At 40.1% G+C, this 23866-nt stretch overlaps 1 protein-coding gene and 1 non-coding gene across 2 annotated transcripts in view; both read left to right on the forward strand.

The window, feature by feature from the left end:
• Window positions 1-7050: 7050 nt before the first annotated feature.
• LOC115220967 (B9 domain-containing protein 1) overlaps window positions 7051-23866 on the forward strand; it is a 107591-nt gene continuing 90775 nt past the window's right edge. Inside the window, exon 1 of the mRNA XM_029791176.2 lies at window positions 7051-7203. Coding sequence (XP_029647036.1) covers window positions 7147-7203 — 57 coding nt within the window. The 5' untranslated portion in view covers window positions 7051-7146. The remainder of the gene's footprint in view (window positions 7204-23866) is intronic.
• LOC115221127 lies at window positions 8109-8302 on the forward strand. The gene has a single exon (XR_003882607.1). It is a non-coding gene; the product is annotated as a U2 spliceosomal RNA (small nuclear RNA).

Below are 23866 nucleotides of genomic sequence, written 5' to 3' on the forward strand. Positions count from 1 at the left end.
TTCTTATGAAGTAAATTAACATTTCTTTCGTTGTAATAAATATTTCTGAGTTACAAATAAGATTATGGATGACAGGGTGGAGAGTGGTTAATATACAATGTTCAAAGAACGAAAAAATCTCATATTTTTGGCAAAAAAAATGTGTATTTATGTGATAGTCATGTTTTTTTTTTCCTCAAGAGCATTAGGGGCTGAGGCTGGTTTTTAATTTTTTTAATATATAGATAGGCGCAGGAGTGGCTGTGTGGTAAGTAGCTTGCCAACCAACCACATGGTTCTGGGCTCAGTCCCACTGCGTGGCATCTTGGGCAAGTGCCTTCTGCTATAGCCTCGGGCCGACCAAAGCCTTGTGAGTGGATTTGGTAGACGGAAACTGAAAGAAGCCTGTCGTATATATGTATATATATATGTATGTGTGTGTATATGTTTGTGTGTCTGTGTTTGTCCCTCTAGCATTGCTTGACAACCGATGCTGGTGTATTTACGTCCCCGTTACTTAGCGGTTCGGCAAAAGAGACCGATAGAATAAGTACTGGGCTTACAAAGAATAAGTCCCGGGGTCGATTTGCTCGACTAAAGGCGGTGCTCCAGCATGGCAGCTGTCAAATGACTGAAACAAGTAAAAGAGAGTAAAGAGTATATGAATTTATTGTCAGAGTATACTTAATTACATACATAATCCACATAAAAATATAAATTCAAAACAGAAGAAAATATAATCATGAAAAGGAAAAAACACCAATTCAATAGTAAGTGCATTAATTTTGGCTTACCGGAACTTATTGAAGCAAGCCAACACGCTCGAGGTATTACCGATGACGATGGCGTTGGAACAGTCAAGCACCCGCACGGGCATCGCATGACACCTCGGTAAGGCGGGCCGCCAACGATGACAAGAGCTTCGCTGTCAGCGGCCCAGCCCCTCCGAACGTCTCAAACGCCATAGGCTAGAAGAAAGGGTTCTCCGACAAGTCCCGATACTTCAGAATTTTGTTCCGTTCGGCTACGGAAATAGTGACTTTCCCATTTACCACAGCATCCAGGATGTGGGAAGGAGTTAAGATGTCACTGACTGTGACATCCCAGATGAGGCATCTTACTCTAACTCAGGGATAAAGGGTAAGACTATCTTGTCTCTTCCCATCACTTCTGGATAATCTCGTTGGCTCCAGAACTGAGGGAATATTAACCCGAGCCTGGCCCCTCTTAATGATTAGGCTTAGTTTAGTGTGACGAGCAAAACGATCAGCATTTAGGTGGCAGGACAAACCATGAAGGCCTGTGGGGTCGAGGGGCGGAACATAGTGACATCTCAGTCCCCCACAGATATCGGCCCTCACTCTGAGTACAATGGAGATGCAGAGTTCATCCAGACTAAGTAACCTATTTCTTTACTACCCACAAGGGGCTAAACGCAGAAGGGACAAACGGATTAAGTCGATTATATCGACCCCAGTGCGTAACTGGTACTTATTTAATCGACCCCGAAAGGATGAAAGGCAAAGTCGACCTCGGCGGAATTTGAACTCAGAACGTAACGGCAGACGAAATACCACTAGGCATTTCGCCCGGCGTGCTAACGTTTCTGCCAGCTCGCCAAACCGTCAACGTAGGCCACAGGCAGGACATCAACCCATTCCCCTGTGAATTTCGGACTAGCAGAAAATAGGCAACACCTGAGAGGAGACAGACGATATTCCCCTTCTTTTCAGTCAGAGAAGAAGCTTATAAAATCTAAACTCCACCACAATCCTTCATCCTATCTTCAGCTTCTCGGACTTTAGCTTATCTCTAGTTCCTTAAATTCATTTCTATCACTGTTTGTCAACTTGACTTGCTAGAAATAGCAAAACATTTCTCTAAATGCATACTCTATTGTCTTGTGGCGTAGACTCTACATATACGTACATTCGAACATAGCAGGTAACAGCTAGCCTTAGGCCACTGTTTGTATCCCGTTGTGTCCACTACTTCGCGATTGGTTGGTATTAGCACAATTTGTCTCCTCTATTGTACCAAATGATCGCGGATAACCAGTCAGAGACTTTAGATAGCATCATGTGAACAACCTTTATCGAACCCTTTTCGAGCATACTGCTCCCTGTAAAAACCCAACTTTTTCCACACTATTCGTCTTTGGTTTCAGACCTTTTAAAGTCTAGCCACTGACCACACAAGACGCAACCAGCTCCAATGACAACACCACAGCAGCCACGTTGAGACTTATCAACTTCGTCCAACAGCATTCGGTAAGCCCCGTCTCCGTCGCCACCATCGTCCTAACGTCAACATCTCTACGTACACAACTCAACTAGCAACTCGGCCAGGTCCCAACACTTCACTGTTCGTGAATTACTTCACCATGGATCAACAGCGAAAACAGAACTTCCAAGAACTCCTCTACTAAGTGACCCAGGCAGCATCATCACAGCCACAGTTTCACGTACGGCATGTATCTCCAACAGGCTCAGCATCACAGCCACAACTTCACGTACGACATGTACCTCCAACCGGCTCAGCATCATAGCCATGACTTCAAACACATCACGTACCTGTAACCGGCTCTGCAACTTCTTGATACAGTATTTTAACCATCATGTACAATTGATTACGAACTGGTATTCTCATTCTTGTGTCTATCATTATACCTGTGTTTGGGAGACAGGCTGGCAGAATCGTTAGCACACCGAATAAAATACTTAGCGGTATTTCGTCCGTCTTTATAATTTGAGTTCAAATTCCGCCGAGGTCGACTTTGCTTTTCATCTCTTCGGGGTCGATAAAATAAGTACCAGTTGAGGTCGATGTAAACGATTGCTCCCTACCCCCAAAATTTCAGGCTTTGTGTCTAAAGTAGAAAGACTCATTGTTTCTGTGCTTCCTTTGATACCAAGATTTATAAAATCGACCTTGTTTGTCAAAAATTTTGGACTTGGGTTTGCAGTCCTTAAGTAGGCGACCCTTATTACAGTTAATAATCCCAATGAATACTTTTGAGATGAGGTACTTTGCACAGACCTTCTTTCTCAGAATCTCAATCCTTGGGAATTCTCTTCCTACCTGAAGACATCGACGTGTAAATGGTCAAGCTAAACATAAACAATATGAAGCTCTCCGCCTCATGGCCTGCGAAGTTCTATGGCATTTTTACCTTTTCCTGCTATACTATTGAGAAGAATAAGAATTTGGCAGTTACGGAGTTGGAGCAAATGTTTTTAATGCAAACGTTTTCATTTATTTTTTTTAGATAAAAATAGCTTCCAGCAAGGCTGCAAATAAGCAGTTATAAAACAGGCTTCGAACAATCAATTGGTTTCTTTGCAGAAATCAAAGAAAAAGTGGAATATCTTGTAAGAAACTGTTCTAAAAAGTAACTCAAGATTTAGAAAAAATCAGAATTACATTCATATATATCAGAGAGACAAAAATAAATAAGGAAAAAAAGAAAAAAGAAGAAAAGACTCCCATAAGACATATTCAAGGGGGAAAATCGACTAGAACAGAAACACTTCTTACGAGAGGAGACGGCAACAGTGAAAAGGATGAAAGAAAAATCACACGATTAGTAACTTTAATAGGAGGAGCAAGAGAAGAAAATTCGAAAGACAATAATGGTGGAGATATTTATAGAAAAGAAATTAAGAAGCAATGTCCATGTTGTGAGAAAAAAAAATTCTATTAATATGAGGTTAGATCTTATCCCGTTATTGAAACTTAAATTTTAAAAAGGGCAGTTTCTTGCCATTAGATAATTAGACAATGTCAGTTGGAGCACAGAGTAAAAAAAGTCATAATGTGTATACACTTTTGAACGATCATTATGCCCATGAGCTAAATCATCTCGTGATGAGTGAATGATATAGTCTGGTAATTACTTCAATTTGCTAAGAGCTTTTAGTGAGAGTGGTCGCTAATGAATGTGTTCGTGATAAAGCCCATTAAATGCGCTTTTGAGAAGCAAGTGTAAATAAATATCAGAAGGCAGTTTTTAAAAGAAAACATTGGAATTTTATTAAGCTAGGAACGAGAGCTGACAAGTAGCCAGAGGTGTAGCCTGTCTGTGTATGTAAATCAGGTAAAGCTTACTTTTGAACCAAATGATTCTTTTGGAAGCCGTTGTAAGGTAATAGGAACGAAGCTAGCTTAAACGAAAATATACAGTTCATTATGAGGCAGAGTTGCGGCTGATGTCATCCAAACTTTCGAGGAGCGAATTTGGCATACATGAACTAGGCTGTTCAGGAAGTGACAAGTCAAGAGCCGATATCATTCCAAATTGGTTGCACGAAGTTGGAGCTGAAAAAACAAAAACTGTATCATGTTGAAAGAACTGTTGCTGTTGTGCTGTCTTTTCTCCCGCTGCTTAAAAACTCTCGCGTCTCTGTTTGGGCAGAAAACTGCCTTCTTTTATTCCTACGCGTCCAGCCCTGATTAGCTGGAGTATGTCAAAGTACAACTGTGCTATGCTACGGCAACACAAGTAGTTTTCCTGACTCACTACAAGCTTATGTCTTGTTTTTAAATACTAGCCACTATCTGTTTAAAACACATCAGGTACAAAAGCTTTATATTATACAGGAAGCATCATATTGTTATGCTGATATATATCCCAATAAATGAAAAAGGGGTAAAATGTAGAACCCGAATGGTAATGACTGGTCAATAGAAAAGTTCTTTGAGGAAAAGTCTAAGAAATTCAATTGTGTTAACAACTGTAAACTATAATATTTTGGGTCCTTATCCTTCGTCAGAGAGTTAGGAAGTTTTGAGAATATGGTGTTGTCGCTTAATTTTAAAAAAATATTTATCAAGGGCTAATTCCCCATAGGAGGGGTAGCCACAACAAGACATACATCAGGCATTCTATTCATTTCCCAACTCAAAGAGGCGAGTCCCGTCCTATGCTCGGGTCAAGGCATAGAAAGCAAACGCCCGATATCAGCAGCGGGTTCCGACAGCATATTCTGATTTACCCTCGCTGCATCATGCTGGTTCCATATCCCTTTGAGCAATATCAATTCACTCATCCGTCTACAAACACTCTCCAAGCTTTCCTATCATTCATAAACTCTCTCACTCCTACACCTCTAACCACCAAAGCTTTCCTCACTCCATCCATCCATCCACACAAACCGTGATCTGCCTCTGTTTCTACTGCCCACTTCTGCCTTCATCACTCTCCTTACCATCTGCTCCTTATCCATCCTCTCCATGTGGCCAAACCACCTCAACATACGTCTATCCATTTTGGTACATAGATTTTCTTTCATTCCTGCTCACCTTCGCACCTCCTCATTCCTCATCCTGTCCATCCCTGTCACACTAACCATAACCCTCAAACATCTCATCTCAAACACATCTGGTCACCCCCTTTCTGTCTCTCTCAGACCCCCACGCTTAGTAGTATTCATAATTTAACATCCTACAGCTGAACGGAATATCCTTTTTCTATTTTCGTTCAGGTCAATGAACGACTCTTAATGCCATTCTTGACAGGTGCTCGTCACTGTAATCGGTTTTGTGCAGTTCTCAATGGTTGGCGTATAGGTTGGTTGTCCATTAACTCTTTCACAGCATCACTCCACAACAGACGACGTGTTCTTCCAGGACACCTTCCAGGGTTAAAAATCAATGGCGTGACTAATAGGGGAGCAAGGGGGGGGGGGTGACCATTCCCCGCGAGGACGTTTTTCAAAATTGGCGCCTTTTATAAAATGTATAACCAATGAGTCAAAATCGTTTTGCATGAATTACGGCACCTTTTTTTTTTATATTTGCTCGGCTCCCCTGCCTTTAGAACTGGCTACGGCCCTAGTTAGAATTATATGAATCAGTCCTACTGAGGCAGTCGAATTCCTTTGCACAGTGTTTAGTAGCCTGGGACGTTTGCCCTCTTAGTCCAAGATATATTCTTTTACATATTTCAGTCATTCGAGTACGGCCATGCTGGAGCACGGCCTTAAAGGGTTTTAGTTGAAGAAATCGACCCCAGGACTTATTCTTTGTAAGCTTAGCACTTATTCTATAGGACTCTTTTGCAGAACCGCTTAGTTACGGGGACGTAAACGCACCAACATCGGTTGACAAGCAAGGGGGCAAACACAGACACAAAGATACACACACACACACGCGCGCGCGCGCATATATGACTATATATACATATACAACGAACTTCTTTCAGTCTCCGTATACCAAATCCACTCACAAGGCGTTGGTCAGCTCAAGGTGCACGCAAGGAGATTGAACCCGGAACCATGTGGTTGGGAAGCAGGCGTCTTACCAGACAGACACGGACATCCATAAGCTCTGCAGCACATGGCGCCAGCACAACAGTTCAAAGCTGCAAACTTTATTCCAGTGCTCGACAACTGCTGTGCAGTGCAATTTAGAAGACCAGTGAAGACTGGGGTAACATTAAAAAACAAAAGCAAAAAAAAAAAAAAACTACGTATATTTAAAATTTTGCTTTGGAAAAGGCTTCCTCACCTCTTATTTGAAGTGCGTGGTGAAAAAGAAATAAGTGGAAAAATCCCGTCGTAAATGGACAAAATTCAACTTACCTGGGGCAGGTATTCTATCTATCTATCTATCTATCTATCCATCCATCTCTCTCTCTCTCTCTATCTATCTATTTACCTCTCTATCCCCCCTCCCTCCACCCATTCATCTCTCTCTCTCTCTCTATCTATCAGTTTGTCTGTATATATGCATGTATGTACGTATGCATCTATGTATATAAATGTGTGTATGCTTGTGTGTGTGTGCGTGCGTTAATGAACCTATATATATATACACACACACACATACATACATACATACATACATACATACATACATACATACATACATACATACATACATACGTGCATACATACATACATACATACATACATACATACATACATACATATACACACACATTGTAATGTTCAGAGAGAGAGAGAGTGAAAGAGAGAGGACACATACACACAAAAGACATATGAGTATAAATCATCTTTTGAACAGGCTTACATAACTTTTACATTAAATGCGCACAAACGTCCACACACATTCACACTGATACAGTATGTGAAATAACTTCATACGAAACTACTGCTGTTTGATGGATGTTAAAAGAAACTTAATGCGCTTGCCTAACAACACAACATGGCGTCTAGTAGCGTGTTTTTATTGAACATCAATGGACAAATTGAAAGCGGCGAAGTAAGTCAGATTTATATTTAAAGTTTTCGTATCTCTTACTTTTAAAATATCATTTACTTAATGTCTATAATAGAAAGCGTCTTGTGTGATGTGTTATTACCTCCGTTCATTGTTCCACAACTATTTGTTGCTAGAGTCGAGGAGGGAGTTTTTGATTACGTGATCGCTGGACCCATAAATAGGGAAACGAAATTTGCTTCAGGGATGCAAACCCAATTCTAATATGTTTTACAAACAAGATCGATTTTGTTCAATCTTAATATAAAAAACAAACCCAATTATAATAATAATTATATTTGTACAGCAATCAAATAAGATAAAATCCAATGATGGAAAAGTGACGTTTAAAATCAGCCCTAAAAAGTTTTTACGCTCGTTCACTTTGGCGATCATATTTTTGAGGATGCCGATAGTGTTTTCATTGCCACCTCACCCAGCCAAAAATTGTTAGAGGGTGCGCTTGCACTCCCTGCACACACCTGTTCCCAAGCCCATGTCTGGATCTGCAAGAAATAACAGTTAAATCTTTCTCAAAGCACACTAATCTTTAAAAAAGATGAAGAATATTATTGTTATAGATACACTGTTTGAAGAAAAAGAAAGAAAACTACGTCACTACTATAAGTAAGGCCTTTGATCAGGCATAGACAACCAATATCGAGAAATGGGCCACACGGCACAGTTCATTGGCAGGCGGGCTGCCCTTTGAAAAAAAAAAAACAAATTGAAGGTTATTTTTTGTTCAGTGTGCCATTCAGAAAATCCTGTAGGCCACAGGCTGCTTGTGACTGCTTTTGATCACAGACTTGGCCCGGGGTTAAATAACAATAGTGATATATTGTTTGATTTTGTTCCCGATCCATGCCTACACTGGCAATTACTGACTTACCACGAACATGCTGCATATCGCTTCTCAGCCTTTTGGCTAAGATCAAAGTGCAGAACTGTTCTTATCAGCTTAATATCTGATACGGTTCTTATTTGGGGCCATCGATATTAAACTGATTTTTAGAACAAGGCGAAATGTTAGGGGCTTGCTCCGCCTTTGCCACGATTTTCTTCAATAGGTGCCGGAGTGGCTGTGTGGTAAGTAGCTTGCTTACCAACCATATGGTTCCAGGTTCAGTCCCACTGTATGGCACCTTGGGCAAGTGTCTTCTACTATACCCTTGTAAGTTGATTTGGTAGACGGAAACTGAAAGAAGCCCGTTGTATATATATATATATATACTCGGTGCTTTTTACATGGCACTAGTACAGGTATACACACACTTGCAAATGTAAACACACATACACTCCCACACTCTTAGCTCCTCCACTCACTACTACTCCCCTTGTACCTTGAGATGCCTACTGAACACTTCGTCACTGCTAGTTATCTCTTTGGAAATACCACAAATTCATTTGCACTTTCTCTCTTCTAAATGTGAGTAACCATCTGGCTTCTCTACAACAAGAACCAACTCAATTCCAACATCTTTTCTCATACCTTAAACCCCACCTAACATAAGGATGCAACCCTACCTCATTGGGTTTTGTAGACCTTCAGGCTACATGGCAACCTCAATAGTGCTAGGGGAATGTAAAAAGAGCACCCTGTCTATACTGTAAAGTGGTTGGTGTTAGGAAGGGCATCCAGCTAAAAAAACATCCTTAGGCCCTTCAGAAACATCATCATCATCATCATAATCTTCATTGTTTAGCATCCGCTTTCCATACTAGCATGGGTTAGACGATTTGACTGAGGACTGGCGAACCAGATGGCTGCACCAGGCTCCAATCTGATCTGGTAGAGTTTCTACAGTTGGATGCCCTTCCTAATGCCAACCACTCCGAGAGTGTAGTGGGTGCTTTTACGTGCCCCCAGCACAAGGGCCAGTCAGGTGGTACTGGCAACGGCCACGCTCAAATGGTGTTTTTTATGTGCCACTTGCACAGGAGCCAGTCCAGCAGCACTGGCAACGACCTCGCTCAAATGTCTTTTCATGTGCCACCGGCATTTTTACGTGCCACTGGCACGGAAGCCAGACAGCTGCTCTGGCAACGTTCAAACTTGGATGGTGCTCTTAGCGCTCTACTGGCACAGGTGCCAGTCATTGAATTTGATTAGGTTTTGATTTCACTTGCCTCAACAAGTCTTCGCAAGCAGAGTTTAGTGTCCAATGAAGGAAAGATATGCATCAGTGGGCTGGTTACAGCCCTGGCATAGGGTTTTGGTCTCACTTGGCTTCTGGATCTTCTCATGCACTGCATATTTCCAAAGGTCTTGGTCACTAGTCATTGTCTCGGTGCGGCCTAATGTTCGAAGGTTGTGCTTTACTACCTTATCCCAGGTCTTCCTTGGTCTACCTCTTCCACAAGTTCCCTCAACTACTAGGGTGTGGCCCTTTTTTACACAGCTATCCTCATCCATTCTCACCACATGACCATACCAGTGCAGTCGTCTCTCTTACACACCACATCTGATGCTTCTTAGGTCCACCTTTTCTCTCAAGGTACTTACACTCTGTCGAGTATGCACACTGACATTACACATCCGCCATATATATAGGTGCAAGTGTGGGTGTATGGCTGTAAAGCCCAATCATGAGGTTTTGAATTCAGTCCCACCTTGTGTTGTCTTTGGCAAGTGTCTCCTACTATAAGCCCTTGACTCACCAAAGCTTTGTGAGTTGATTTCGGTGAATAGAAGCTACATAGGTTATGTGTGTGTATGTACACACAGACAAAGACAGACAGACACACACACACACACACATATATGTATATATGTAACTTATGTAATAGGCATGTAAACAGGGTAAATTTAACTCTATTTCTCCATAGATTGAAGCAAAATGAACAGCCTCATTCAATTTTTCAAACCTTACTGAATTGTCATCAGAAGTGCCTACATTAATTTGAGCAAATCTCATTGTAATAAGCAACTGATCTGTTTATGTACTCAACCAATCCAATAACTACCGAGAACTGTATGACATCATCATCACTGCAATACTAGTTCCCAGTCAAGTATCTTTTCATGTTGGTGGGCAGATGATAGTCAGGTGGAGCCAAATCAGGAGAATAGGGAGAGTGGTTGACCAGTTCAAAGCCACAGTCATGCACAGCAGCTATTGAAACCAAGAACTTGTGTGGTGGAGCATTGTCCTAATGGAACAAAACCCTTTTTGTCAGTTTTCCTGGGTGTTTGGTTTTAATAGCATTTCATAACTGCCTCTGCAAGTTGGCATAGTACTCTCTATTGGTGGTATGGCCCTTTTGAAGATAGTCAATAAACACAATGCCTTTTGCAGCCCCCCCCCCCCCCCAAAAAAAAACTGAAGCCATTACCTTCTCTGCAGATGGAACATCCATGACCTTCTTTGGAATCGGTGAGGATGGTTGTTTCCACTGCATGGATTGTCTCTTTGTCTTTGTCTCTGGCTCAAAGCAATGAAACCAACATTTATACTGGGTTAGGAAATATTCAAAGAAACCAGCTGGATATGCATCAAATAATGTCAAATTTTGCCTTGATGTGATCAGTCTGGTGTGCTTTTGATCACACCATTGAGCAGAAACCTTCATCATGCCAAGTTCATTGTGCAGAATTTTTTCAACTGTCTCATGGAGTATGTTAATAGCATTGTTTATTTGATTTATGGTCAATCACCTGCCATCCATCACTATGTTTTCCTTGGTGGTGGCAGTTGCAGGATGTCCAGACCTTGTGTCATCTTCAAGCAGGGCCTTGGGGTTGGAGTCATGGAGTCATAGTCAGAAACAATTAAGGGGTAGCTGGAGTCAGAGTTGGTATCGGTAAAACTACACTGATTCCTACTCACAATATCTTTATTCTTTAATATAAACCAGTTATAAGATATAGGCCTTCCCAAAGTACAAGCATATGCATATGCTAAATGAGGTACGTAGACCACAATCACTTAAGTACATAAAGAGGAGTCTGAGTCGGAGGTACCAATAGTACAGGAGTTGGAGTCGAAGTTTATTGTTTTGACTCCACAGCCCTGTCTTCAAGATTTTCCCTTCCTCTCCTAAATTCAGCTGCCCACTCTTGCATTATTGATAAAGCTGGAGTGGTGTAGCAACCACTCCATGAATGTCCTTGGGGGCTAAGCTGTTTTTTTTTTCTGCAGGTACTTGATAACACTACAATACCGAGTTTTGTCCATTTTCAAGAGAGGTCATGACCAGTTATTTTTGAAGTGTTCTTTGAACAGTCAGATGTCAGTTTACCTGTAAAGAAACAATGCAGTTATTAAAAAGAAGAGTTGAAATTAATGCATGCAAAATTTCACAGCTCTCACTCACATCACCCCTTCATGGTCAGCATATGAACTTTACAGCCCACCCTTGTACTTCATATATTGACATAAAAGGGTGAAAGTTATCTTCAGAGAATCAATAGCTTGGGAAATGTAGCTGACTCTATTTCCTTATGCTCTTTTATATTTTTTAGATTAGAACCCTTACAAGGCCTAAACAAACGAAACTGTAAAGCTTAGTGTTTATCCGTCTGTGTAATTGCTGAAATTAAGCTTATTCCTTCCCATTTTATGCAAAACATTTCTTTTAGGAATTTTAATCAAAATATTCATTTCCTTTTTCATAAATTTGAAATTTCAAATCAATAAAATGTAGCTTTATAAAATTTAATTGTTCAACAAGTGACTATCTGAAATTAATATTTAATTAAAAAATAAAATCAATTTTTTAAAAATTCACATGAATTTCATTTCCATAATTCTATTTATTTTTAAAAAAATTAAATTTTAGTTTCAGTTTGAATTTCAATTTCCTTTTCTTTTTCCTTTTTTTAATTTCCATTCAATATTTTCTTTTACATCATATAAGTTCAAAAATTATTTATGAAGTGGAATTTTTCATGAAGTATTTTTTGTTTTGTTATTTTTTTCTTTTTTTTTTTCTATTAGTGAGGAGAAGACATTTTGAAATTTCAAATTGATAAATTGAACAAACAAAACAAAAATATAAAACTAAAAAAATGTTTTTCAGAAACAAAATCCCTGAAGACAATAGAAAACATTTGTTTCATTTTTGTTTTTTTGTTTCCATTCAGTATTTTCTTTTGTCTTCAGGTCTTTCATTTATAAAGGAAAAAGAAAAAATCTTTTATTCATCAGAAATTTAGGAGTAAACTCTCCTTGCTGAAAAACTGTTGTGGTGAAAGAAGATTAAAAAAACACAAAATAAAACAAGAGGCCAAAAAAACAAAACTACAAATATTGATTTCAAATTTTGACACAAGGCCAGCAAGTTGGTATTTCATTTATTGGACCTGGAAGACCGAAAAGCTTCTCACGAGAGTTTGTGGAGGGTTGTAGTTTAGTGGTTAGGGTATGCAACTCATGATTGTAAGGACGTGAGTTTGATACCCAGTGGTGTGTTGTGTTCTTGAGCAAGACACTTTATTTCATGTTGCTCCACTCAGCTCAGCTGGAAAGAATGATTTGCATCTGTTCTCCAAAGGACAGCCATGTTGCATTCTGTGTCATGCTAAATCTCTTTGAGAACTACATTAACCCTTTAGCATTTAAACCGGCCATATCCGGCCAAAAGTATTCTGCCTGTTTTATGTTCAAACTGGCCAGATCTGGTCTCACACCAACCCTACAATATCGTTTTAAAATTTAACAGCAACCTCATCAAAATCTCATAGCTACAAGATAATGCATGATTGCTTCAAAACAATCACCATCATCATCATCATCGTTTAACGTCCGTTTTCCATGCTAGCACAGGTTGGACGGTTCGACCGGGGTCTGGGAGGCCAGAAGGCTGCACCAGGCTCCAGTCTGATCTGGCAGTGTTTCTACAGCTGGATGCCCTTCCTAGCACCAACCACTCCGTGAGTGTAGTGGGTGCTTTTTACGTGCCAGGGGAGTCTGGCAGCAGCCATGATTGGTTGGTGCTTTTTACGTGCCACCGGCACAGAAGCCAGTCAAGGCTGCGCTGGCATCGGCCACGTTCGGATGGTGCTTTTTACGTGCCACTGGCACAGAAGCCAAGAATAATATGAACGGTAAAGGGTTAAGGTTAGACTTGTCTCTCGAGTCTTCGGCCACTTGCACATTAATTTCAGAACGGCAGGCTGTTCCATTGATTGAATCAACTGGAACAGTGTATGTCATTGTAACCGACAGAGTGCCACTCGTGAGAGTTCAGAATATCTTAAAATGTGAGTACAAGATCAGAGAGGAGACTCACAGACATATACGCACTCTCTTTATTATTATTGCTCAGTGCAGGTTGAGCTTTTCTGGTTATTTCTATCATGCTGGACAACAGGCCATATCATTTTGGAAAAATTAGAACCCTATCAGAGAGAAAAAAAGACCACTCGGCAATTTTGATGCTATTGTCAGAGATACAGAACATGAAATTGGGGATCTACCAATGCTAATGGGGGTTTAAAGATTTCTGCACTGCATTGTGAAACATATCTCAGATGCCCTGATGCAATACCAGGTACTTGCTCTCATAGCTTCTGATCTTAACTGATTGGAAGTTTAATCATGTACATATTTCAGACTGGAGCCTGGTGCAGCCTCCTGGCTTCCGAGACCCCAGTCGAACTGTCCAACCCATGCTAGCATGGAAAATGGACGTTAAACGATGATGATGATGATATTTCATCTTGCTTACATCATTTACATTCAACGGATATTTCTCCTCATCTTGTTTGTTGCTAACACAACGTTTTGGCTGATATACTCTCCAGCCTTCTTCAGGTGTCCTGGGGAGATTTCGAACCTGTGTTCCCATTTCTAAGCTATTAAGGAAGGATAGGAAAATATTATATTTATGAGTCCTAAAATTCACTCCATAATTGCCAACAGGCGTAGTGATTAAGAGCGCGGGCTACTAACCCCAAGATTCTGAGTTCGATTCCAGGCAGTGACCTGAATAGTACTAATAGTAATAACATTGAAAAATACCTTAGGAATGTGAACCCAGGTTCGAAATTTCCCCAGGACACCTGAAAAAGGCTGGAGGGTATATCAGCCATAATGTTGTGCTAACAACAAGATGTAAATAATGCATATAATTCCTCATCTCTCAAATATAGAACTGAATATTTCATCTTGGTGTAAAATGATGGGCTACAGCAAATATTCTGCTCGGTACCACAGATTTGCTTGTCAGTTGCTTGACCTTAACCAGTTGCACATGTTCCTTCCTAGCAGACAATATGTGCATCTCTGATCATGAGCAGTAGAGGAGGAGCATCATAGCCATGTTTTGAGAGGAATTCTTAGGGGTTTGAATAATTCACCTCTGGAAACATGGATGTGTCTTTCAAATATCCTTAAAGAATCTTTATTCAGGGAGCTTTTGAGTGGGATGGGCTACTCGACCTGAAGAAAATTCTAACTGGGCCCCACTTGCAAGGTCATGTATTGTTTATCTTGATATGAGGTCATCTAGATGTGCACATATGGTTGTGATGCATGTGCCTGGTGTACCTTTACTAGATGGGTAGTCATGATGGGTAAATTGGGTTTCATATATTTGTACTCCAGTGTCATTTTGATGGCATTCACTACTCTCTCACTCAATAATAATAATGATAATAATAATAATAATAATAATAATAATGATAATGATAATAGTTTCAAATTTTGGCACAAGGCCAGCAATTTCCAGGGAGGGATAAGTTGATTACATCAACACTAATCCTCAACTAATACATATTTTATTGACTCTGAAAGAATGAAAAGTAGAGTGGACCTTAGCAGAATTTGAACTCAGAATGTAGTGATGGACAAAATGCTAAACATTCTGGCTGGTGTGCTTGTGATTCTGTTGGCTTGCCACCTTAATAATAATAATAGTAATAATTATTAAGATGGCGAGCTACTTGACCTGAAGAAAATTCTAACTGGGCCCCACCTGCAAAGTCATGCGCTGTTTATCTTGATATGAGATCACCATGCTGTGCACATATTGTGATGCCTGTGCCTGATGTTACCTTATCAGGCAGTTATGATGGTTTTATTGGGCTTTGTATATTTGTACCCCAGTGTTACTTTGATGGCATAATTCTGTCTATAATAGGTACAAAGTGTGAAATTTTCTGGGAAGGGGTAAGTCAATCACATCAACATGTGCTCAACTGGTACTTATTTTATTGACCCCGAAAGGATGGAAATTCAGGTTGACATTGGCAGAATTTGAACTCAGAATGTAGGCGTAGGAGTGGCTGTGTGGTAAGTAGCTTGCTTACCAATCACATGGTTCCAGATTCAATCCCACTGTGTGGCACCTTGGGCAAGTGTCTTCTACTATAGCCTCAGGCCGACCAAAGCCTTGTGAGTGGATTTAGTAGATGGAAACTGAAAGAAGCCCATCGTATATATATATATCTTTTACTTGTTTCAGTCATTTGACTGTGGCCATGCTGGAGCACCGCCTTTTAGTCGAGCAAATTGACCCCGGGACTTATTCTATCGGTCTCTTTTGCCGAACCGCTAAGTGACGGGAACATAAACACACCAGCATCGGTTGTCAAGCAATGCTAGGGGGACAAACACAGACACACAAACACATACACACACACATATATATATATACATATATACGACAGGCTTCTTTCAGTTTCTGTCTACCAAGGCATTGGTCGGCCCGGGGCTATAGTAGAAGACACTTGCCCAAGATGCTACGCAGTGGGACTGAACCCGGAACCATGTGGTTGGTTAGCAAGCTACTTACCACACAGCCACTCCTGCGCCTATATATATATATATATATATATATATATATAATATATATATATATATATATATGTGTGTGTGTGTGTGTGTGTGTGTGTATATGTTTGTGTTTCTGTGTTTGTCTCCCCAACATTGCTTGACAACCGATGCTGTTGTGTTTACGTCCCCGTCACTTAGCGGTTCAGCAAAAGAGATCGATAGAATAAGTACTAGGCTTCCAGAGAATAAGTCCTGGGGTCAATTTGCTCGACTAAAGGCAGTGCTCCAGCATGGCCACAGTCAAATGACTGAAACAAGTAAAAGAGTAAAGAGACAAATGAAATGCATTTAAATATTTTGGTTGGCATGCTAACAGTTCTGCCAGGTCACCACCTTATTCTTTCAAATTTTAGCTCAAGGCAAGCAGTTTTAGGGGTCAGTCACATACATTGGCCCCAGTGCTCAGCTGATTCTTGTTTTATCTACTCGGAAAGACGAAAGTGTAAGTGGACCCTGGCAGAATTTGAACTCAGAATGTAAGGAACCAGAGAAAAAAAAGCCACTAAGCATTCCTCCTGATGCTTGGACGCTTCTCTGTTATAACTAGGGTTAGATTTCATTCTTTTTATAATTAACCTTTGGGTTATTAGAAGGCCCTGAGTTGGAGCTAATCTCCAGTGTTGGGTGGTTAATTTGAGGGAGAGAAATATCTTTGGTAAAGATGTCAGTGTACTGTAGGGAATTTTGTTTTTATGCAGGTAAAATTGAATTTGGAACTTCAATGGAATGAATCATTATATCATTCATAAAATGAAGGTGATGAGCTGGCAGAATTGTTCTTGTGCGCCGGACAAATGCTTAGCAGTATTTCGTCTGTCTTTATGTTCTGAGTTCAAATTCTGCTGGGGTCAACTTTGCCTTTCATCCTTTCGAGGTCGATAAAATAAAGACCATTTACACACCGGAGTCGATGTAAACGACTTGCCCCTCTTCTAAAACTACTGGCCTTGTGCCAAAATTTGAAATCAATATTCTTTTCTACTCTAGGCACAAGGCTCGAAATTTTGGGCGAGGTGGCCAGTCGATTAGATCATTCCTAGTACACAACTGGTACTTAATTTATCGACTCCCAAAAGATGAAAAGCAAAGTCGACCTCGGCGGAATTTGAACTCAGAACGTAGCGATGGGCGAAATACCGCTAACCGTTTCGCCCGTTAAGCTAATGTTTCTGCCAGCTCGCTGCCTTGGAACTTTAAAATAAATCTTTCTACTGGAGGCACAATACCCGAAATTTTGGGGGAGGTGCCAGTCGATTAGATCGACTCCTGTACTCAGCTGGTACTTAATTTATCGACCTGGAAAGATGAAAGGCAGAATTTTAACTCAGAATGTGAAGACAGACGAAATACCTATTTCTTTACTACCCACAAGGGGCTAAACACAGAGAGGACAAACAAGGACAGACAAACGGATTAAGTCGATTACATCGACCCCAGTGCGTAACTGGTGCTTATTTAATCGTCCCCGAAAGGATGAAAGGCAAAGGCGACCTCGGCGGAATTTGAACTCAGAATGTAACGGCAGCCGAAATACGGCTACGCATTTCGCCCGGCGTGCTAACAGTTGTGCCAGCTCGCCGCCTTAATTTGAAATCTATATTTCTCATTAAATTAAATAAGTGAGTTGGCAGAATCGTTAGCACACTGGGCAAAATGCTTAGTGAAATTTCGTCTGTCTATATGTTCTGCGTTCAAATACCTATTTCTTTATTACCCACAAGGGGCTAAACACAGAGGGGACAAACAAGGACAGACATAGGTATTAAGTCGATTACATCGACCCCAGTGCGTAACTGGCACTTAATTTATCGACCCCGAAAGGATGAAAGGCAAAGTCGACCTCGGCGGAATTTGAACTCACAGCGTAATGGCAAACGAAATACCGCTAAGCATTTCGCCCGGCGTGCTAACGTTTCTGCCAGCTCACCGCCTTAAATACCGCCATGGTCAACTTTGCCTTTCATTTCATCCTTTCGGTGTCGATAAAATAAGGATTAGTTCCCCTCCAGCAAAATTTCATGTCTTGTGTTTTATGGCGTAGAAAGAAATATTACTCACCAAGGTCACTTTATTTGAACAATGAATTAAAACTGTAATGACTAATGCTCAGCACATAGATCAAGGATATAACAGTAGGATATGAACCACCGACTATTCATTAGATTGTCAGCGCTTTCGCCACGAGGGATTGTAAACGGCAGATTATAGAGTTTGACTTGAGTTGTCTTCAAGGGAGAGATAAATCTTGCATGATCTAAGGGAGACAATTCTGTAATGCAAGGGAAACAACTACATAAGCAAGTTGTAAATATTGACGTTTTTAAGCTAAGTTCGAAATGTTTTCACGTCTTGTCGGTGGATTGGTTGTTTTTATTATTATTAGAGCATTGGATAAAGTACCTTCCCTTACTTCTTCCCGCTCTTTACGTTCTGAGTTCAAATCCCACTGCAGTTAACAAATAAGGTATCAACGAAGTGCCGGTATCGATGTCACGGACTGTACCAAGGCGAAGGGGAGCTGGCAGAATCGTTAGCACGCCGGGCAAAATTCTTAGCGGCATTTCTTCTGACAAACGTTCTGAGCTCAAATTCCGCCGAAGTCGACTTTGCCTTTCATCCTTTCGGGGTCGATAAAATAAGTACCAGTCGAGTACTGGGATCGGAGTAATTGATTAATCCCCTCCCCGGAAGTTGCTGGCCTTGGGTCAAAATTTGAAACCGATATTATGGACTGTACCCTTCGCTAGAGATTCCCAGTTTTGTGCCTTTGTAAGAAACCATATTTACGTTCTGTCTTCTTCCAGACGACCACCATTTTATTCTTACACTATTCAGAGTCGTTAGAGCATCTGATAAGATACACTCGTCTTATTTGTTCCAATTCTCTGTGCTCTTACTAAAGTCAACTTTGCTTTTCATCCTTTCAGGATTGGTAAGGAAGAATGCATTCAGGGTGGTGGATAAATGGAAATTGATGAATGCCAGACTGAATGCTTTGCAGTATTTTATCCAGCTCTGTGTGTTCTGAGTTCAAACCTGGCCATGGCCTGGTAATAGACTTAATCTCATACTTGGTCTAACTCTACCATCTAGTACCTTCGGTACCTTTAGAGTGGAGCCTGCCGTGTTGTAAGCATTCAGGCCAGATTGCCAATTTGAGGATATCTTTCCTCTCATACCTGTCTCATAGGCAACCATTAAAAGTTATAGAGAAAGATTCTACCTGCTGTTGAGGTTGATGCCATTGAGCTTCTGCAAGCTGACATCTGCTGTGAGAACATTCGAAGGAACCTCTGTGTGAACACTTGAGTTGCTTGAAACATTAGTCAAGTCATTCTTCAGTCACACCCTTCTATCTTAACCCTTTTGGTACCATATTTCTGTTGGAAAACTTTGCCTTTGTTTAAATTAATTTTGAAAATAATGAAGAATTTAGTAAAACAACTTTGTTATAATTAGTGTTTGGAATACTCTTTACTCTCTTTTACTTGTTTCAGTCATTTGACTGTGGCCATGCTGGAGCAAATCGACCCCAGGACTTATTCTTTGTAAGCCTAGTACTTATTCTATCGGTCTCTCTTGCCGAACCGCTAGATGATGGGTACGTAAACACACCAGCATCGGTTGTCAAGTGATGTTGGGGGGGGCGTTGCAAACACAGACACACAAACATATACACACACATACATACACACACACACACACACACACACACACCCACACACACACACACATATATATATATATATACATACATATATACGATGGGCTTCTTTCAGTTTCCGTCTACTAAATCCACTCACAAGGCTTTGGTCGGCCAGAGGCTATAGTAGAAGACACTTGCCCAAGGTGCCACGCAGTGGGACTGAACCCGCAACCATGTGGTTGGTAAGCAAGCTACTTACCGTACACCCACTCCTACGCCTATGGTTTATTAATATTTATTAATAAGAAATTTTGATGGAAACATTTAAAGATGTTAATGTCAGTTATTTTCAAACAGGAAGATTGTATTACAGATCCGAGAATGGTCTGAGGTAGGTTGATATCAAAAGGGTTAAATAAAATAAAGCACGACAATGTAGACCTTGATAAGCTATAGAGATGAGATGGTTCTGGTGAGGACGTCTTTGGTTACAGATTGACTCAACAGGAATTTAAATGGAAATAACAACAACAACAGCAGCAACAACATTATTGAGCAAAAAAACCTAAAGCTCCACGAGGCTCCAGCGGGGGGTGGGGGTGGCGACCCCTGTTGTACTCTTTCACCCCAACTTTCTCTCACTCTTTCTTCGTGTTTCTTATCCCCGACTTCCTATGCAACTACTGAGCCTGGATGCTCATTCATCCATCCATTGATGCTCTCGGTGTCGGGGGTTGACCTGCTTTCTCTTCTGCGGGTCTTACGAAGGACCACATTTTGGACTTCTCCCACTAATGGGACGAAGACCACTTCACTCAACAAACAAACAAACAGCAGCAACAACTATGTCCTTAGAGTGTCATCTGTAGTTCTGGTAGGAAAGATTTTTATAAAGTGCCTGGTGTTGGATTTTGGCAGTGAAATGACTAAGTTTGAAAAGAAGAGAGGAGGCTGGCACATTAGGTGTGTTTAGGTGGGACTTGTACACAACCTGCTAGCTCAGTGAGGGGAATTGTTGCACTGAGACAGATGAAGAAGGATTGGTGGATGAAAGGAGTATTCATCCTTTGGTCCAGGTGTCAAAACACACAAGGTTTCATCTGGTCCATCATACCTGTTAATTAAGGTGGTGATGCCAAAAGTGTCTTTGCTCTTCAGGTGCTAAGTATTATTGCTATGGCACTGATGTACCAAATGTTAGCAAAGATGGCAAATAAATGAATAAATAAATAAAAGCTGATTTGTGCACAAATAGCTGTTGTGTGTGCCAGTAAGTCACAGCCTCAAGGCCCCTTTTACATGTCCCTTACTCATACATGTAACAGCTGTTCTGTCCTAGATGTGTGAGCATTACTTTATCGGGCAGTGCATTTGCTCCTCGAAGAGTTGTTCCTAACTTTGGGATGCTGTTGTGGTTATGTCATTAATATGTAGTAGCACTGAGAGATCACTGATAATTTCTATGTATAGAAGTGATGTAATGATTGTGATACTTAGCAATTTTGAAAAGACTTTCTTGATTCTTTATAATTAAACACCTTTTTTTGACATTAAAAGATGATTCAGGTAGGATAATTGTGTAATGTTTCAATATTACCATTTTAAGTTCTGGTATAAATGATTACAGTTCCTTGTAATAGACATCATGGTAACAGCAATCCCTCCACTCAAGTAGAGCCCCCTTTTCAATAGTCAAATACTCAAGCACTACTCACATGAAAGTAGAGCCCCCTTTTCAATAGTCAAATACTCAATCACTACTCACATGAAGAAAACACTATTATACCACTCTCCCTCTAATCATGAGTGACACTCAGCTAGAATTCTCACAGTTACTTCAAATACTCGACTTTACTATCACTAAAGATCTTTTCATAGCCAGGAGATATTTTAGTCCCTAGCAACTGCCAATACTCTACAAGAGTCAAGTGATACTCAAAATGGAATACTGGCCAACTGGAATAAGGCTGCAAATAACACACATATTGTGCTGCCACTTTCAAAGAAGAGCCATTCAATTTATTATCATTTTATCACCAATAGGCACACTCCAGTCTCTGGCCCATGAATGTGTTGTCTCCTCTCTCCAGCTTTTTTTATTGCTAGTATAATGGCCTCTGTTCCTCAGTGCTGGCTGGTTTCATACCTCCACTACTCAGTGTACACCTGACCCACTGGTCTCACCACTTTGGTACCTGTATTGCATCCAATCCTACTCCCTCTGCGCTAACCACTAACTGGTGAGTCCAGTACTTTCTTCCTTAGAACATTGGCTCTCTGGAATCCTCACTTTGCTCATGTTTTCCTGCTAGTGTTGATATGAAAGGGCTATGGGCTCTGCCCCTTCCTCCAGACTCAAGAAGTAAAATAATGGAAAGGAAAAAAAGGCATGGCTGTATGATAAGAAGTTTGTTTCTCAACCACATGGTTCCCGATTCAGGCCCACTGCATGACACCTTGGGCATGAGTCTTTTACTATAACACTGAGTCTTGTGAGTGGATTTGAAAGAAGCCTGTTGCATGTATTTATATGTATATATACATATGTGTTTATGTTTTGAAAGAAGTCAGTTGAATGTATATGTGTGTATATATCTATGTGTATGTATATATGTGTATATATCTTTGTGTATGTATATATGTGTATATATCTATGTGTATGCATCTTCGTGATTGTGTTTGTCTCCACCTATGCTTGATGTTGGTTTGTTTACACCTCAATAACTTAGCAGTTTGGCAAATAGACCAATAAGATAAGTACTGAGTTTTAGAGGATAAGTGTTGAAATCAATTTGTTTGACTAAAATGCTTCAAGGCAGTGCCCCCAGCATTTGCACAGTCCAGTGGCCAAAACAAGTAAAAGAGCATTTCTTATGAATGAGACCAACAAACATAACATTTTATTATGCTGTCCACAAGGATGTTTAAAAGGTTTCCCTTTATAGAAGCTGTTTATGTCTGGCACGAGGAAAGTAAGTTGCATAGGGCTGATTCCTGTAAGTTGAAGGTTATTAAAATTGAAAGGGTTTTCTCTTTCATTGGAGCACTGTGTTTTGCTGGACGTCATTATGAGTTGGAGTAAATTTGGAAGTCTTAACCCTTTCATTACTGTATTTATTTTGAGATGCTCTGTGTTTGTCTCAATTAATTTTAAATATAACAAAGAACTTAGTAAAATAACTTAGTTATCCTTGAGCTAGTGTTAGGAACATAAATTGTGACTAAGTTTTGGTGGACGGTTTTAATTCAGATCTTTTGAAAATAAGACATTTGTACTACAGAACCAGACACAGTTTCAGCCAAGTTGGTATCACAAAGGTTAAGAATTGTTTCTCTATTATATATTTTAAACCTTTTCTTACCATATTTCTGTTGAGAGGCTCTGTGTTTCTTTCAATTAATTTTAAATATAACAAAGAATTTAGTAAAATAATTTGGTTATCATTAAGCTAGTGTTGGGAACATAAACTGTGACTAAGGTTTGGTGGAAGATTTTAATTCAGAACTTATGGAAACAGAGCCAGACGTGGTTTCAGCTGGGTTGCTAATGAAATGAGGTTCTGATGCACACCAAAGTTTATGTTATGATCGAATGGTTTGACAGCAAACTTAACCCTTTAGTATTCCTACCAGCCATATCTGGCCAAAATATTCTGCCTCTTTTTTGTTCAAACTGGCCAGATCCAACATTCCACACCTACTCTACAATGTTATTGTATAAATAAACAATCACATCATTGAAATCTCAAAAGCTATGAGATAATGCATGATTATTTCAAAACAAGGCCAGATCCAGCTTCTCACACCTACCCTACAATGTCATTCTAAAAATAAACAATCACATCATTGAAATCTCAAAAGCTATGAGATAATGCATGATTAATTCAAAACAAGGTCAGATCCAACCTCTCACACCTACCTTATAATGTCATTCTGAAAATAAACAATCACATCATTGAAATCTCAAAAGCTATGAGATAATGCATGATTAATTCAAAACAAAGCCAGATCCAGCCTCTCACACCTACCCTACAATGTCATTCTAAAAATAAACAATCACATCATTGAAATCTCAAAAGCTATGAGATAATGCATGATTAATTCAAAACAAGGTCAGATCCAACCTCTCACACCTACCTTATAATGTCATTCTGAAAATAAACAATCACATCATTGAAATCTCAAAAGCTATGAGATAATGTATGATTAATTCAAAACAAGGTCAGATCCAGCCTCTCAC

This window comes from Octopus sinensis, linkage group LG17 (assembly GCF_006345805.1).
Source record: "Octopus sinensis linkage group LG17, ASM634580v1, whole genome shotgun sequence".
Classification (NCBI taxonomy): Eukaryota; Metazoa; Mollusca; class Cephalopoda; order Octopoda; family Octopodidae; genus Octopus; species Octopus sinensis.